At 40.5% G+C, this 15,839-nt stretch overlaps 1 protein-coding gene across 1 annotated transcript; it reads right to left on the bottom strand.

The window, feature by feature from the left end:
* Positions 1-1,309: 1,309 nt before the first annotated feature.
* eif3i (eukaryotic translation initiation factor 3, subunit I) lies at positions 1,310-13,425 on the bottom strand. The gene is made up of 11 exons (XM_041808039.1): positions 13,293-13,425; positions 9,659-9,751; positions 9,464-9,551; positions 9,286-9,351; positions 9,053-9,202; positions 6,410-6,537; positions 6,091-6,201; positions 4,086-4,175; positions 3,898-3,971; positions 1,639-1,731; positions 1,310-1,547 (listed from the first exon to the last, which is right to left on the bottom strand). The coding sequence occupies exons 1-11, from the start codon at positions 13,293-13,295 to the stop codon at positions 1,466-1,468; spliced, it is 978 nt and encodes a 325-aa protein (XP_041663973.1). The 5' UTR covers positions 13,296-13,425; the 3' UTR covers positions 1,310-1,465.
* Between the last annotated feature and the right edge of the window lie 2,414 nt (positions 13,426-15,839).

The following is a 15,839-nucleotide window of genomic DNA, read 5'->3' as shown; positions in this document are numbered from 1 at the left end:
CCTTCATTTAGTTTATTCTGATCCATTCAGAGGTGGACTTGCTGGTGTGTTTCAGGTCGTTGTCCTGCTTCATAACCCAAGAGTGCTTGATAACTGATGGCTGGATGTTGGCCTTCAGGATTTTCTGGTAGACAGCAGAATTCATGGTTCCATCAATCATAGCAAGTGGTCCAGGTCCTGGTCCAGACCATCACACTGCCACCTCCATGTCTGACTGTTGGCATGTTCTTTTTATCAGATGCTGTTATTTTTACTCCAGATGTAACGGGACACACACCTTCCAGAAAGTTCTACTTCTGTCTGGTCAGTCCACAGAATATTTCCCAGAAGTCCTGGGGATCATCAGGATGTTTTTAGTCAAATGTGAGACGAGCCTTTGTGTTCTTTTTGGTCAGCAGTGGTTTTGGCCTTGGAACTCTCCCATGATGCCATTGTTGCCCAGTGTCTTTCTGATGGTTGAGTCATGACCTCTGACCTTAACTGAGGCCAGTGAGGCCTGCAGGTCTTTGGATGTGGTTCTGGGTTCTTCTGTGACCTCCTGGATGAGTCGTCGTTGCACTCTTGGAGTCATTTTGGTTGGCTGACCACTCCTGGGAAGGTTCCCCACTGTTCCCAGTTTTCTCCATTTGTGGATAATGGCTCTGACCGTGGTTCTCTGGAGTCCCAAAGCCTTGGAAATGTCTCTGTAACCTTTTCCAGACTTTGTTTCTCATTAGTTCTTGAATCTCTTTGGATGGTGGTATGATGCGTTTCTTTCTGAGGTCTTGTAGCCTACTTCACTTTGTCTGACAGCTTCTATTTAAGGGATTTCTACATTCAACTAATCTGGAGGTAATCAGGCCTGGGTGTGGCCAGAGAAACTGAACTCAGCTTTACAAGAACTGTGGTTAATCACAGTTAACTCATGATTTAACAAGGGGGCAATTACTTTTTCACACAGGGACAAAGAGGTTTGGATTTTTATTCCCTTAATAAATAAAATCATCATTTAGAAACTGCATTTTCTGTTTACTTGGGTTGTCTTTGTGAAATATTTAAATTGGTTTGATGATCAGAAACATTTAAGTGTGATAAATATGCAAAAAATCAGGAATCAGAGAGGGAAAATACTTCTTCACAGCGCTGTATGTAGATATTCCCTTCTTCCTGCTGAAGTGATTGTTGTAATCGAGTTAAATGAAGGCTTACAGCAGATATCACAATCACAGTAAAGTTCTCCTTAAATATATAGGATATGACTTACTATAAAATCAGAAGTCAAGTCCCAAGCTGATGTGGTTAAAATGGCTCAAAAAATCAACTAGCACAGTTATCACTAAAATGAGTTTTCTTTTTATTGAAGTAATTTCTCAAAATCAGATTACATCAGATTGAAAGAAAGAAGCGAGATGGTGAGTGGAATGCATCTGCACTTTGTCGGATCTTCCCTGGCTGCAATCTCAGTTGAAGCTGTCGAAGCCTCACTTTAGGCCTCAAGCTCGAAGTCAAAATACTGGGGGTCAAAGTAATGTATCCTCACATATCCATCTTCACCTCCGCTGCTGTAACTGTGAACAACAACCACAGTACACGGGAATGTTAGCAGTCAAACACACAAGCAACACTCGCAATCTGTGCTACATTTATCTAGGCTCCGACCTTTTGCCATCAGGATGGAATGCCACACAGTTAATGGGACCAAAATGACCTTTGACCCTGCCAAACTCCTCTTCATACGCTGCATGGAAAAACCTGAGAGAGGAGAGAGAGGTTACCGCTGAAACTCACTCAGACACAGTATGTGTGAAAGCTCTGTGAAATAATGTTAACACATCAGTTATCATCAGACACAGAAGTCTTACATCATTCCGTACACCACGGGTGTCAAACTCAAGGCCCGGGGCCCAAATGCAGTTTCACCTGGCCCGCAAGATCAGATCATATCCTAATTAGAACTGGCTCCCCTGATGAGGTCTGCAGATTTCCTCCAGTATAACAATATAAATTTAACCCCAAAGATTAAAAAAAAATCCTTGTCATTTATAAAAATCTGAAAGAGTAGAGAGTAGAAATAATTACATAAAAAGTCAGGAATGAGGGAAAGAAATTAATTTGTGTTTTAATTTCATGTTTTTATTTTGCATCCCAAGATTATGACTGAAATTTAGGATTTTGACTTTTTATTTCATATTCTGACCTTTAAAATTCATAATTTTGTCCTTTTCTCTCGTATTGTCACCTTTTAGATTCCCAGGTTTTCATTTTAAATCATATCTCGACCTTTTAAACTCCTAACTTTGACTTTTAATCCCATATTTTCACTTTTTAAACTCTTGATTGAGAATTTTATCTCATATTTTGACATTTTAGAGTCACAATTTTGAATTTCATCTTATATTTTGACCTCTAAACTCATGTTTTTAACTCTATTTCATATACATTAATTTTAATTTTGTATTTTGACCTTTAGGACTTACAAAGTTGACTTTTTATCTCAGATTTTGAGCCTTTAAACTCATTTATTTATTTGGCATGTATTTGACATGGACGCACAGTAACATTGATGCTGTGATATTTAATCATTTTGACTTTTTTTTTTTAGAAATCTTAAAGTCATTTATCATCACTGTTTAATTTCCCCTATAATTCCTTATCTGTGAAAACACAGTGGACAGTTTTCGGTTCAATCTTGACCCTGTTAGGCCTTCAGGTTAAACCTAAATTCAGATTTGGGCCCCTGCTGTGACTGAGTTTGACACCACTGCTGTACACCATGGGAGCCACAGAAGAGGCTAATGACTAAATTATTAGCCCTCTGAGGAAATGTTCTTTTTTTTAAGTATTCCCCAGTGCTGTAAAACAGAGCAAGGACTTTTTAACACAGTGTTTCCAAACACCCTAGTTTTATTTTATATGCTTGTAACATTTTCATTTTGTACACAGAAAACTAGCAGGGTCCAAATTCTGAGCCTGCTATAGAACAAAGGTTTTAGATTAGCCATAGAACGAACCACTGTTGTGTAATAATGGGCTTTAACTTTGCTAGGCTCAAAGCTTGTAAAATCCAGGTCAAACTGAGGGTTATAGAGCATAAAAACTCCAGTGAGGGTCTGAGAAATCTGTTTAGACTGGAGAAAAAGAAGTGTTGATGCTCACAAAGCAGAAGAAGGATCTACGAGCTTGTACTGAACTCTTCTTGTGACTTCTGACTACTCAAAAGCCTTTGCACCGCAGGTCATGCCTACTCATTCACTGATGGCAGAGGTCCTTTATAGAACTGACCATCAGTATTAGCTAATTCACACATCAGGGTGAGACTGCAGGAGCTGGGGATCAAACCCACAACCTTTCAATTACAGGACAGTCCACTCGTGTGTGGCACGGCAAAGCGAAACAACAAACACCACCTGATGATTTTAGCACTGCAGAAAAGAGCAGTTCTTCATGTTACCTCAGATTCAACAATGCAGTTGCAATTCAAGTCCAAGACATGGTGTGCATTTAGGATTTGGACTATCCACAGCTAGGCAGGAGAGTCCTAGCCACACTCCATCCTTTTGCCACATCCTAGCAGTGTCCCAGCTTTTTCTGCTGTTGCCTCAATCATAACAAAACAGATAAAAACTGGACACTGGAAATGAACCTGGAGTGGTGCTCTCACGGCTGCACTAAGTTTTTATTTTAAGGAAATTGCTCATCTTCAGAGTCAGATATTTAAAACGCTGCAGTGTTTACAGTTTAGGTTTACGTGGCATTTATGCGCATCTTTTTTTGTTTATGTTCAGTTCTGTTATTTTCTTTTGCAAAGCATTCTGGGTGGCCGTGTGTTTGACACCCTCTGGGTGCTGCAGAATTGAGCAAACCACAGGGTAAAACTAGATTGTCTGTAGAGGGTATTTCAGGACAAACTTTTCTCACCTGGCCTCAAACTTGCCGATCCTCGTGGAGGTAGTTGTGACCTCCATGGCTTCCTGTCCACCTCCCATCACCACCTGCATCACACACAAGAAGCTGTTCAGTTTTTACAAGACACCATTAGCACAGGGTGATTGGATTAACAGCTCTTACTCGTTTTCAGGGACATCCCTTCCACCGTCTTCACTTACATGATCCATGATGGGGGAGATAGCAGCAGAGTTGACAGGCCTCTCTGTCTTAAAAGTCTTGATGTGATCCAAAGAAGTGCAGTCAAATAGCTTCAAGGAAACACAGATGACAAAAAACTGTTTAGGGCTGTGATTTTCTAACTTTTTTTGCCCAAGGCACACCTAAGGTTAAGCCAAAATCTCAAAGCATACCATATTTAGATCGATCACAGTAGACTTACTGAATAATGTAACAGCCAAGATGGCCTATAAGGGAAGAGCTTTCTGGGGCCCAGATGACTGGGGAATCATGCAGATGGAAGAAGTGGGCAAAGGTGGCAAAATGGGTTAAAAGTGGTAAAACGGGCAGAATTAGGCAATAAAGTGGTCAAACAAAGGCAACAGTGGGCAAAAAACTGGCAAAAATGGGTCAAAAGTAGTAACAGAAGTGGCAAAAATGCTAAAAAGCAGCAAAATGGTTTAAGTTGATAAAAGAAGTGTCAAAATGGGTAAAAAAAATTTGGTTAACAGGGTTAAAAAAAGCATGAATTAATAATTTCAACCCAACGATAGCTTGCTATGCTTCTCAGCTCTTAGTGGGGTAACTGTTAGCCAGGATGCTAGCAACAATGCTACTGATCAAACACACACACTCTGATATCATCTATTAGGCCTGGGCAATAAGGCCTAAAAATCAAATCAGGGTATTTTTCTTGCATTTGACGATACGGTTTTATATCATGGTATTACAAAATTAAAAAGAGATCATGCTTTTTAATCCAAATTCAAGTGTTATTAACCCCCTTCTCCCCTTAAAACAAGCCTTTGGTGGCATTCCCAGTTTATCTCCCAGTATAGGAACACAGAAAACATGTTGTATTTTTTAAGTCTCTCTAGGTTTACTTCTAAAATTTCATCTATAACCTGATGAGGTGTGTTAAGCTGCTAATAACTTGAACACGTTTCATGGTGAAGGCGTTCACAATAAAAGCATTTCAGAAAAATAACAGCCCAGACTTTTATTTTGAAGAGCTTGATGGAAGTATCGTGTTTAGCATTGAGTTAGCTTAGCTTTGGCTGCCGTACCGGAGAATACGGCTAGTTTACAGCAGCTTTTCTGACCTCATTTAACATCACAGCCTGGATCTTTGACTCGCCGTAGACTTAGAAAAGAAAGTCCTAAGTTAAAATAGACTTTTAAACGGTTGTTGATGCCGTTTTAAGATGAAGAGCTGCAGCGCTGGGCTCTCAGAGCAGCCAAAGCAGCACTTAGCCCCAGGCAGGCTGACACAGACAGCAGCTGACTTAGTTGCGGTACAGCCGTCAGACTTTGAGCGGAAAAAAACAGGTGTTTTTGCCTGCTAACTGTGCCTAGTTACAGCGGCAACAGTCCCTGACATTCGGTTAGTTACCTGGCTACACGTAATGCTAGAGCTAAACGTGCTATTGACTAGACTCAGGCTGAGCTGTGTGTCACAACTGACTCTCTCCACCGCCCACCTCTACGTAGCACTGTTTTTTTAACCAGCTCCTCCTGCTCCGTGGTCTCTGTGCTTGAAGCCACTGTCACACTGAGGCAGATACAGTGATGTCATCAACAAGCATTATCGTGATTGGTCGGTAGAGTCCAAATCTCTACTGTAGGCCGAATTTATATCATTTATACCGTCTACCTCATATACCGCGCACCCCTATCATCAATAAATCCTAACACCCATTCTCTGGGGTTTTTCAGGGGTCCAGATCTGTGGGCAGGCCTGGTTACAATATTTGCCATAAAGTTGTAGTAATAACGTATATTCACACCTAGACTTGCCTTGAGGAACACTAGTGTGGTCTAAAATACATGCAAACATCAACCAGATCGAAATTTTCTTCAGAATAGAAACAGATGATGTATGAATCCAGAATCCATGTGGATACTAAATAAAAGCCTTTTCTGATGCTAGACAGTTTCTTCAAGCTTGTAGGCTAAATGCTGGTTTTGTTGTCAGCCCGGGAGCCAGAAGAGTGGACGGCTTCTCACCTTGGCTGTGTTGTCCTTTGAGGCACTGATGAACATGGTGAGATCCACCGATGTCTGGATGTCGTTGATCTGCCTTGAATGCTCCTTGGCCTTCTTCAGGACATCTCCAGACTATGTAGAACACCAACAGTTATTATGTTTTAGAGATAAAGATTTTATACCATCTACAGGCAAACGGACAATGTCCCTATCAATCATCTTTCTAGTTTTGGGATCCACAACCAGGATCAGACTGGTTGACCTGGTTTCAGAGTGCTGAGCCTTGAACTAGTGCTGACGGAGCATTTCCTGACAGTCCTGAACACAGGGCGTGTCTCACCTTGGCACTGAACTGATTGATCTCCCCATTCTCGTGGCCAGCAATGACAAACTCCCCCAGAGGTCCCCACACGGCACTGGTAATCTTGTAATCACTGCAAGGTACTGACAAGTAGGGCTGGTTGTCTTCTGTTGGAAGAGAAGAAAATTAAAAGTTTAACCAGTGAAGGAGCAGGTTCTTCTGACAAATAGAGTTCAGTACAGTCAGGAACAAGACAACTGTCAGATACACAAACTGCAGCACTGAAGGTCTTTGTCTTAGTTCGCACTTTAAAAAGAAAATCGGTCTGGTGTTGTTCCAGTATTATGTGGAGATCAACCACACAAATCTGACGGATGAGGGCAGACGTTCAGAGCTGACTCACAGGTCATAACACAGAATCAAAGAGCAGTTCTCCATCTCTCCAACATGGGTCAGCGCTGTGATGCATGAGTGTGTGCTGTATGAAGCTCTCTGTCAGGACAGATCCAGCAGGATTTAGAGGAGTAACAGAGCCACAGGCTCACAGCACAAAACTATTCGCCACATTCTACAAATTTCCACAACGAAGGCAAATAAAAATGCAACAGAGTCAATGTGCAAGGTTCAAGTGTGTGATTTTTTTTACAGATCAAAAAAAAAAAAAAAAAAAAAAAAAAAAAAAAAAACTGATCAGTAAATACAAGAGCCAGTGTGCAAAGACCTTTAGGGTCACACATTGAGAAGTAAACATTAATGAAAGTGTCACATAAACTTGCACTCTAAAATCAAAGTGCTGACATCAGGGTTAGACCGGCCAGCCAGGTTATTACTTTTTACACATTACACACATTTTATACAACAGGATACATACAGTCTAGCTCAATGTGGATTTCACCAACAGAGTTAACTTTCCATACTTATTCTTCTATGAATGCTGGTATGGGATCAGGGTTTCCGCTACATGTAATTGATCATGTCACACCACCACGCCAAAATAAAAGCCACCAAGCCTTCAGAATTATGATCTTTTTATTCAGATCTTAAAAATATAAATTATACTGTATGAATGGATCCATATAAACATATAGTCTATATTTGCACACATTTACGTACCATAATAAGAGTTTGAAATTGTAATCATGGAATGTGACACTGCTCTGCAAGTAACTTAATTTTGAAAAAAGAACAACGGAGTCTCAACTTCCTGTCATCACACATGGACGGCTGATAAACTTTACTTTCGCTTAGTTTAGCACTTCCCTGATTATAATCTGATGATTAGCAATAAACTTAAGTAGATATATTCATCATCAACCGTGTCTTGTGATGGAGATGAGACGCTAGCGATCTAAAAATAGCTCGTTGTCGTAAAAACTCTGGTGAAACTTAAGTTTTGTTTCTGTTATGATACGAGACTGGATAAAAACAACAGCACTGGACTGTCAGGAGTTCATGTAATCTATGATATTTGCCTCACTTTACGTTCTAAATGTCCACTAAAACAGAGAGGAAGGAAGAGCGAAAGCTGCAGTCACAGGGTGACAGGAGCGGTTGGGTGTGTGTCTGTGTGACAAAGTGTGTGTGTCTGTCTGTGAGTGCAGGTTGAAGCCTTCCCCAGCAGTTTAAAAAAATCCTGGAGGAAACCCTGGGGATGATAGGTAGAAGAGCAACTTGGATCTGCAGCTACAGAAAGCTGCTAGAAACTGGCACTAACAGTCTGGTCCACATCCTGGCATGTAAATCAGTCCCTCAGCTCAGTGTTTCTCAACGTTTACAAAATAAAGGTCACAAAGACCGGGACCCCAACTGAACTTGAAGGTGGTTGAACACAGTTATACACAAAGAAATATAGTCATGTGAAAAAGTGACCAAATTTGGATCAAAGTGGCAAAAATGGGCATAAAATGCATTAAAAAGGGATTAAAAAGTGACCAAATTTGGTTAAAAGGGGAATAAAAAGTGGCATAGATGGGTTAAAAGTGATGAAAATGAGCACAAAATGTACTGAAAGGGGATTATAAAGTGGCAAAAATTGGTTTAAAGTGAAAAATGCGTGGAAAAGTTGATGAAAGAGGAAGAAAAACTGGGTTAAACTGGCAAAAATTTGCATATAACTTATTTCAGAAATAATGAAATGTGGTTAAAATGGGCAGAAAAAGTGGTTTATAAGTTGTCAACATAGGCACAATAGATGGAAAGTGGCAAGAGTTGGTTTAGAAGTGGCAAACCTAGGCAGAAAAAAGTGGTTGAAAGGGTTTCAAACTGACTAAAATGAGTTTTAAGTGGAAAAAATGTGTTAAAATAGGCAAATTGGTGGGAAAAGTGATGAAAACAGGTAGAAATTTGGCAAAATTGGTGTAAAGTGGCAAGTGTAATTATTAAAATAGTCCTAGTTTTTTAAGACATCTGGAGACCCCTCCTAAGTGTCTCACGACCCCCAATGGGGTCCCAACCCCACGTTGAGAATCACTGCCTTAGCTAACACACTAACGGGACGCTAATCACATACCAATCTCCACTGTAAATTTTGACAAAGTTTTTGTGAGAACGTTTTTCAGGTTATCCTAGAGAAGTGACGGTGAGAGCTGGATGTAGCGTTCCCGTCTCTCAAAGGTCAGCGATGTCCGTGTAAAAAGATGAAAGCGTTACTGCGACCAAACTGTCTGAGGGGTTAGTAAGTACCGATCTGTTGAGGATCCCTCAGGTCAAAGAAGTTCAGGAAACACTGGTAGCCCATCTGCTTGTCTGTAGAGAACATGATGATGTTGCCGCTGAAGTCAAAGCCGCAGGTTCTTACAGCAGAGTTGGTGTTGAGCAAGGCTAGCTGTTTACCTGTGCAGCACAGAGACGAAGAGGTCAAAGCACAACTCATTTCACACATCCTTCACTCTTCTACAAGAGCAGAGTTCACCTACCGGTCTCACAGTCCCACAGCCGACAGCTGTTGTCTGCTGATCCAGTCAGAACGTTTTTGGTGTCCCCTGACAGAAGCCTGGGTTAAGGAGCTTAACAAGTGTAACAGAAGACAAAATAGCCACAGCAACCACAAAAACCATGAAACAGAACAAACAAAGGGAATGCATTCAAAGATACAGTCACAGTCTACACACCACACGGCTCCTGTATGTCCGTTGTAGGTACCAAGCCTCTCGCCGTTGACAGAGTACCAAACGTTAGCTACCTATGATGAGTAATACAACACATATTTTCAGTGAATAATAGTCAGATGTATTTTTAGAAAGAAGATTATGGCAGGAGCATGTGCCTCTCCAAAATAAATCCACTTACAGTGTCTTTGGCTACAGAGAAGAGCAGATCTCCTTCCCTGTTGTACTTGATTTGTGTAATTGACCTCTCATGGCCCTGGAGCAGGATGGGTTTCTGAGGAAAAGAGGAAGCATCTGCATCTGAACAGTCCTACCAACAAAGAACAACCAAGAAAAACCAAGAACAACCAAGAAAAAACCAAGAACAACCAAGAACAACCAAGAAAAAACCAAGAAAAACCAAGAAAAAACCAAGAACAACCAAGAACAACCAAGAAAAACCAAGAACAACCAAGAACAACCAAGAACAACCAAGAACAACCAAGAAAAAACCAAGAAAAACCAAGAACAACCAAGAAAAACCAAGAACAACCAAGAAAAACCAAGAAAAAACCAAGAACAACCAAGAAAAAACCAAGAAAAAACCAAGAACAACCAAGAACAACCAAGAAAAAACCAAGAAAAACCAAGAAAAAACCAAGAAAAAACCAAGAACAACCAAGAAAAACCAAGAACAACCAAGAACAACCAAGAACAACCAAGAAATAAACCAAGAAAAACCAAGAACAACCAAGAAAAACCAAGAACAACCAAGAACAACCAAGAAAAACAGAGAACAACCAAGAAAAACCAAGAAAAACAGAGAACAACCAAGAACAACCAAGAAAAACCAAGAAAAAACCAAGAACAACCAAGAAAAACCAAGAACAACCAAGAAAAAACCAAGAACAACCAAGAACAACCAAGAACAACCAAGAAAAACCAAGAACAACCAAGAACAACCAAGAAAAACCAAGAACAACCAAGAAAAAACCAAGAACAACCAAGAACAACCAAGAAAAAACCAAGAACAACCAAGAACAACCAAGAACAACCAAGAAAAAACCAAGAACAACCAAGAACAACCAAGAACAACCAAGAAAAAACCAAGAACAACCAAGAAAAACCAAGAAAAACCAAGAACAACCAAGAACAACCAAGAAAAAACCAAGAACAACCAAGAACAACCAAGAAAAAACCAAGAACAACCAAGAACAACCAAGAAAAAACCAAGAACAACCAAGAACAACCAAGAAAAAACCAAGAACAACCAAGAACAACCAAGAAAAAACCAAGAACAACCAAGAAAAAACCAAGAAAAACCAAGAACAACCAAGAAAAAACCAAGAAAAACCAAGAACAACCAAGAACAACCAAGAACAACCAAGAAAAAACCAAGAAAAACCAAGAACAACCAAGAAAAACCAAGAACAACCAAGAACAACCAAGAACAACCAAGAACAACCAAGAAAAAACCAAGAACAACCAAGAACAACCAAGAAAAAACCAAGAACAACCAAGAAAAAACCAAGAACAACCAAGAACAACCAAGAACAACCAAGAACAACCAAGAACAACCAAGAAAAAACCAAGAACAACCAAGAACAACCAAGAACAACCAAGAACAACCAAGAACAACCAAGAAAAACCAAGAACAACCAAGAACAACCAAGAACAACCAAGAAAAACCAAGAACAACCAAGAAAAACCAAGAACAACCAAGAAAAACCAAGAACAACCAAGAACAACCAAGAACAACCAAGAAAAAAGCAAGAACAACCCAAGAACAACCAAGAACAACCAAGAACAACCCAAGAACAACCAAGAACAACCAAGAAAAACCAAGAACAACCAAGAACAACCAAGAACAACCAAGAAAAAAACAAGAAAAACCAAGAAAAAACAAGAACAACCAAGAAAAAACAAGAACAACCAAGAAAAACCAAGAACAACCAAGAACAACCAAGAAAAACCAAGAAAAACCAAGAACAACCAAGAACAACCAAGAACAACCAAGAAAAAACCAAGAACAACCAAGAAAAACCAAGAACAACCAAGAAAAACCAAGAACAACCAAGAACAACCAAGAACAACCAAGAACAACCAAGAAAAAACCAAGAACAACCAAGAACAACCAAGAACAACCAAGAAAAAACCAAGAACAACCAAGAAAAACCAAGAACAACCAAGAACAACCAAGAAAAAAACAAGAAAAACCAAGAAAAAACAAGAACAACCAAGAAAAAACAAGAACAACCAAGAAAAACCAAGAACAACCAAGAAAAACCAAGAACAACCAAGAAAAACCAAGAACAACCAAGAAAAAACCAAGAACAACCAAGAAAAAACCAAGAACAACCAAGAACAACCAAGAACAACCAAGAACAACCAAGAAAAAACCAAGAACAACCAAGAACAACCAAGAACAACCAAGAACAACCAAGAAAAAACCAAGAACAACCAAGAAAAACCAAGAACAACCAAGAAAAACCAAGAACAACCAAGAAAAAACCAAGAACAACCAAGAACAACCAAGAACAACCAAGAACAACCAAGAACAACCAAGAACAACCAAGAAAAAACCAAGAACAACCAAGAACAACCAAGAACAACCAAGAACAACCTTGCCTATAAAGAGTGAAAACAAAAGGGGTTCTTCATACTAGGCAGTTATTGTTTCTCTCTGGTGTTGCTCCAGAAGATCACTAAAGTCATCCTGATAAACAAATCTGATAATCCAACTACCATCCAGTACCAATGTTCCTACCATTCTCAGAGATTCCAGAAAAACTAGTTTATAAAAAATAATCCAACACTTCCACTACAGTCTGTAAACATTAGTGTTGTAGTATTCAAGACCGGTCTTGGTCTTGAGACCAGTCTCAAGACCACATTTTTACTCGGTCTTGTCTCAGTCTCGGACTGATCTGCTATTCTTGGACTTCACTGATGTGATGATAAGGAGAAACACTGAAACAACAAACAGCTACACCTGCAAAAACTCAGACACCAGTTCATCTCATTTATTCAGAGAAACTTTAGGTCTCATTCACCTGACAAATCTACACAAACATCTAACTTACAGATATTTTAAATAATTCCAGTCTTGTCAGTAGTTTTTAAATACTCACAAGGATTTAATCTTTACAAGAAGTTGGTTGAACAAATGTGTTAAGATTTGAGATCCTGCATGTTGTGCTCTTGTTCTTACCTGTCAGATTTATTAAAAAGAAAACTAAGATTAAGAGAGAGAATGCTCCTTCACTGTTCACCCTTGTCCTGGTTTTTTAAATGGTTTGTCTTGGTCTGGGATCATGTGGTCTAGAGTCCAACACTATCATCATTAGTGTGCTTCCGCAAACATCGCTGTTAGCATCTGTTAGCACTAATAATACACGCAGCAGCATATTTGACAGGGAACCACAGCAGACTGCTGTCAAACTACACACGGTTGGAGGGTGTCAGCTGTTCTGATCTGCTCTCCTTCCTGTCTCGTTGTTTCCACCGTCATATGTTCAGCGTCATGACTGTAACACATGTGATGGTGAGCCTTAACCTCGGCCCATCTCAGCTATCGCTATACTTCTGCACTAACTCAACAATAAACTCATGAATGAAGCATGTTTGACAGAGGTGAGCATGTCTCACAGGATGAACTCGGTCCTCTCTGAATCATCCTGGTCCCTTTCACCAGGCTGGATAAATAAAGGCTAAGCTAACGTTAGCTCTGTTAGCCAACCGTGGCCTTCTGCTCATCAATAACAAACGGTTATAGAGGAAAACACAGAACGTTTGAAGGAAGATAGCTCCGGTGTAAAACAGACAACTAAACGTACCATTTTGATGGTGCTGGGTGTTTCCACTAAGGTCCGTGTTTTAACTGGGCGCCCCGTGAAACAGAAATGAAAAACACTCGTGTTTCTGGAGCCGGGATCGTGGCGGAAGTGGACCGGGATGTGCTTCCGTTTCCTTTTTTTTCATGGTGGGCTGCGATCATGATTTGAGGGTGCACAGCGCCACCTGCTGTATCGGAGTATAGTAGTCGTTTCATACGGCGTACTGGTTTTAATAGGTGTCATACCTCAGTCCGCCATATGAAAGCGGCTCAATCCTGAACTAGACTCCATTTTAGTAAAGAGAACTGTTGGAAATCTGACACACATTTAGAGAAATATGATGATGTTTGACTTCACATTAAAATAAAATCAAGTTGAAACCTTATGTTACCAAGTTTTATTTATGAAAACCCAAAAACAAAAACCTTGAGTTAAACATTAAAGTGTGTTAAAAAAAACTGTTAAAATGTAATATATTTTTTGAAATACATGATCAAATTTTTTAATCCAGCCATCTAGTTTTACAGTTTAACAAAGAGTGGTTTACATTCAGGTGGAAGTACGGCACCTGCATTTTAACCTGCCTGCCTTTCTTTCTATCTATCTTTCTATCTATATACTGTATCTGACAAAAGTGAGTACACCCCACACATTTCTACAAATATTTAATTCTGTCTTTTCATGGACAACACTGAGGAAATGAAACTTTGATACAATGTAAAGTAGTCAGTGTACAGCTTGTATAACAGTGTAAATTTACTGTCCCCTAAAAATAACTCAACACACAGCCATTAATGTCTAAACTGCTGGCAACAAACGTGAGTACACCCCTAAGTGAAAATGTCCAAACTGGGCCCAAAGTGTCATTATTTTGTGTGGCCACCATCATTTTCCAGCACTGCCTTAACTCTCTGGGGCATGGAGGCTACCAGAGCTTCACAGGTTGCCACTGGAATCCTCTTCCACTCCTCCATGACGACTTCACGGAGCTGGTGGATGTTAGAGACCTTGCGCTCTTCCACCTTCTGTGTGAGGATGCCCCACAGATGCTCAACAGGGTTTAGGAGACATGCTAGCTAGTCCATCACCTTTACCCTCAGCTTCTTTAGCAAGGCAGTGGTGGTCTTGGAGGTGTGTTTGGGGTCGTTTTCATGTTGGAATACTGCCCTGCAGCCCAGTTTCTGAAGGGAGAGGATCATGCTCTGCTTCAGTATGTCACAGTCCATGTTGGCATTCATGGGTCCCTCAGTGAACTGTAGCTCCCCAGTGCCGGCAGCACTCATGCAGCCCCAGACCATGATGCCACCACCATGCTTGACTGTAAGCAAGACACACCTGTCTTTGTACTCCTCACCTGGTTGCCGCCACACACGCTTGACACCATCTGAACCAAATAAGGTTATCTGGGTCTCATCAGACCACAAGACATGGTTCCAGTAATCCATGTCCTTAGTCTGCTTGTCTTTAGCAAACTGTTTGTGGGCTTTCTTCTGCATCATGTTTAGGAGAGGCTTCCTTCTGGGACGACAGCCATGCAGACCAATTTGATGCAGTGTGCGGCGTATGGTCTGAGCACTGACAGGCTGACCCCCCCACCCCTTCAACCTCCACAGCAATGCTGGCAGCACTCATAGGTCTATTTTCCAAAGACAGCCTCTGGATATGACGCTGAGCACGTGCACTCAACCTCTTTGGTCGGCCATGGCGAGGCCTGTTCTGAGTGGAACCTGTCCTGTTAAACCGCTGTATGGTCTTGGCCATCATGCTGCAGCTCAGTTTCAGGGTGTTGGCGGTCTTCTTATAGCCTAGGCCATCTTTATGTAGAGCGACAATTCTGTTTTTCAGATCCTCAGAGAGTTCTTTGCCATGAGGTGCCATGTTGAACTTCCAGTGACCAGTATGAGAGAGTGAGAGCGATAACACCAACTTTAACACACCTGCTCCTCAGTCACACCTGAGACCTTGTGACACTGAGTCACATGACACCAGGGAGGGAAAATGGCTAACTGGGCCCAGTTTGGACATTTTCACTTAGGGGTGTACTCACGTTTGTTGCCAGCAGTTTAGACATTAATGGCTGTGTGTTGAGTTATTTTTAGGGGACAGTAAATTTACACTGTCATACAAGCTGTACACTGACTACTTTACATTGTATCAAAGTGTCATTTCCTCAGTGTTGTCCATGAAAAGACAGAATTAAATATTTGCAGAAATGTGAAGAGTGTACTCACTTTTGTGAGATACTGTATATATACATATGCTATATTTACAGAGCTGTGAAAAAGTATTTTCCCTCTCTGATTCCTGATTTTTGCATATTTATCACACTTAAATGTTTCAGATAATCAAACCAATTTTAATATTTCACAAAGACAACCCAAGTAAACAGAAAATGCAGTTTCTAAATGATGATTTTATTTATTAAGGGAATAAAAATCCAAACCTCTTTGTCCCTGTGTGAAAAAGTAATTGCCCCCTTGTTAAACCATGAGTTAACTGTGATTAACCACAGTTCTTGGAAAGCTGAGTTCAGTTTCTCTGGCCACA

Source organism: Cheilinus undulatus, linkage group 16 (assembly GCF_018320785.1).
Source record: "Cheilinus undulatus linkage group 16, ASM1832078v1, whole genome shotgun sequence".
Taxonomy (NCBI): Eukaryota; Metazoa; Chordata; class Actinopteri; order Labriformes; family Labridae; genus Cheilinus; species Cheilinus undulatus.
Note: the sequence above shows the minus strand (reverse complement) of the source record. Positions and strands in the feature narration are given on the sequence as shown.

What these genes read in the sequence shown, in the direction of transcription:
- eif3i (XM_041808039.1), bottom strand. An exon ending in GAGGGATCCTCAACAGATCG is followed by an intron (nt 6,538 to 9,052) that starts GTACTTACTAAC and finishes CTCTTCCAACAG; the next exon opens with AAGACAACCAGCCCTACTTG. An exon ending in CAAAGGACAACACAGCCAAG is followed by an intron (nt 4,176 to 6,090) that starts GTGAGAAGCCGT and finishes GTTTCCTTGAAG; the next exon opens with CTATTTGACTGCACTTCTTT.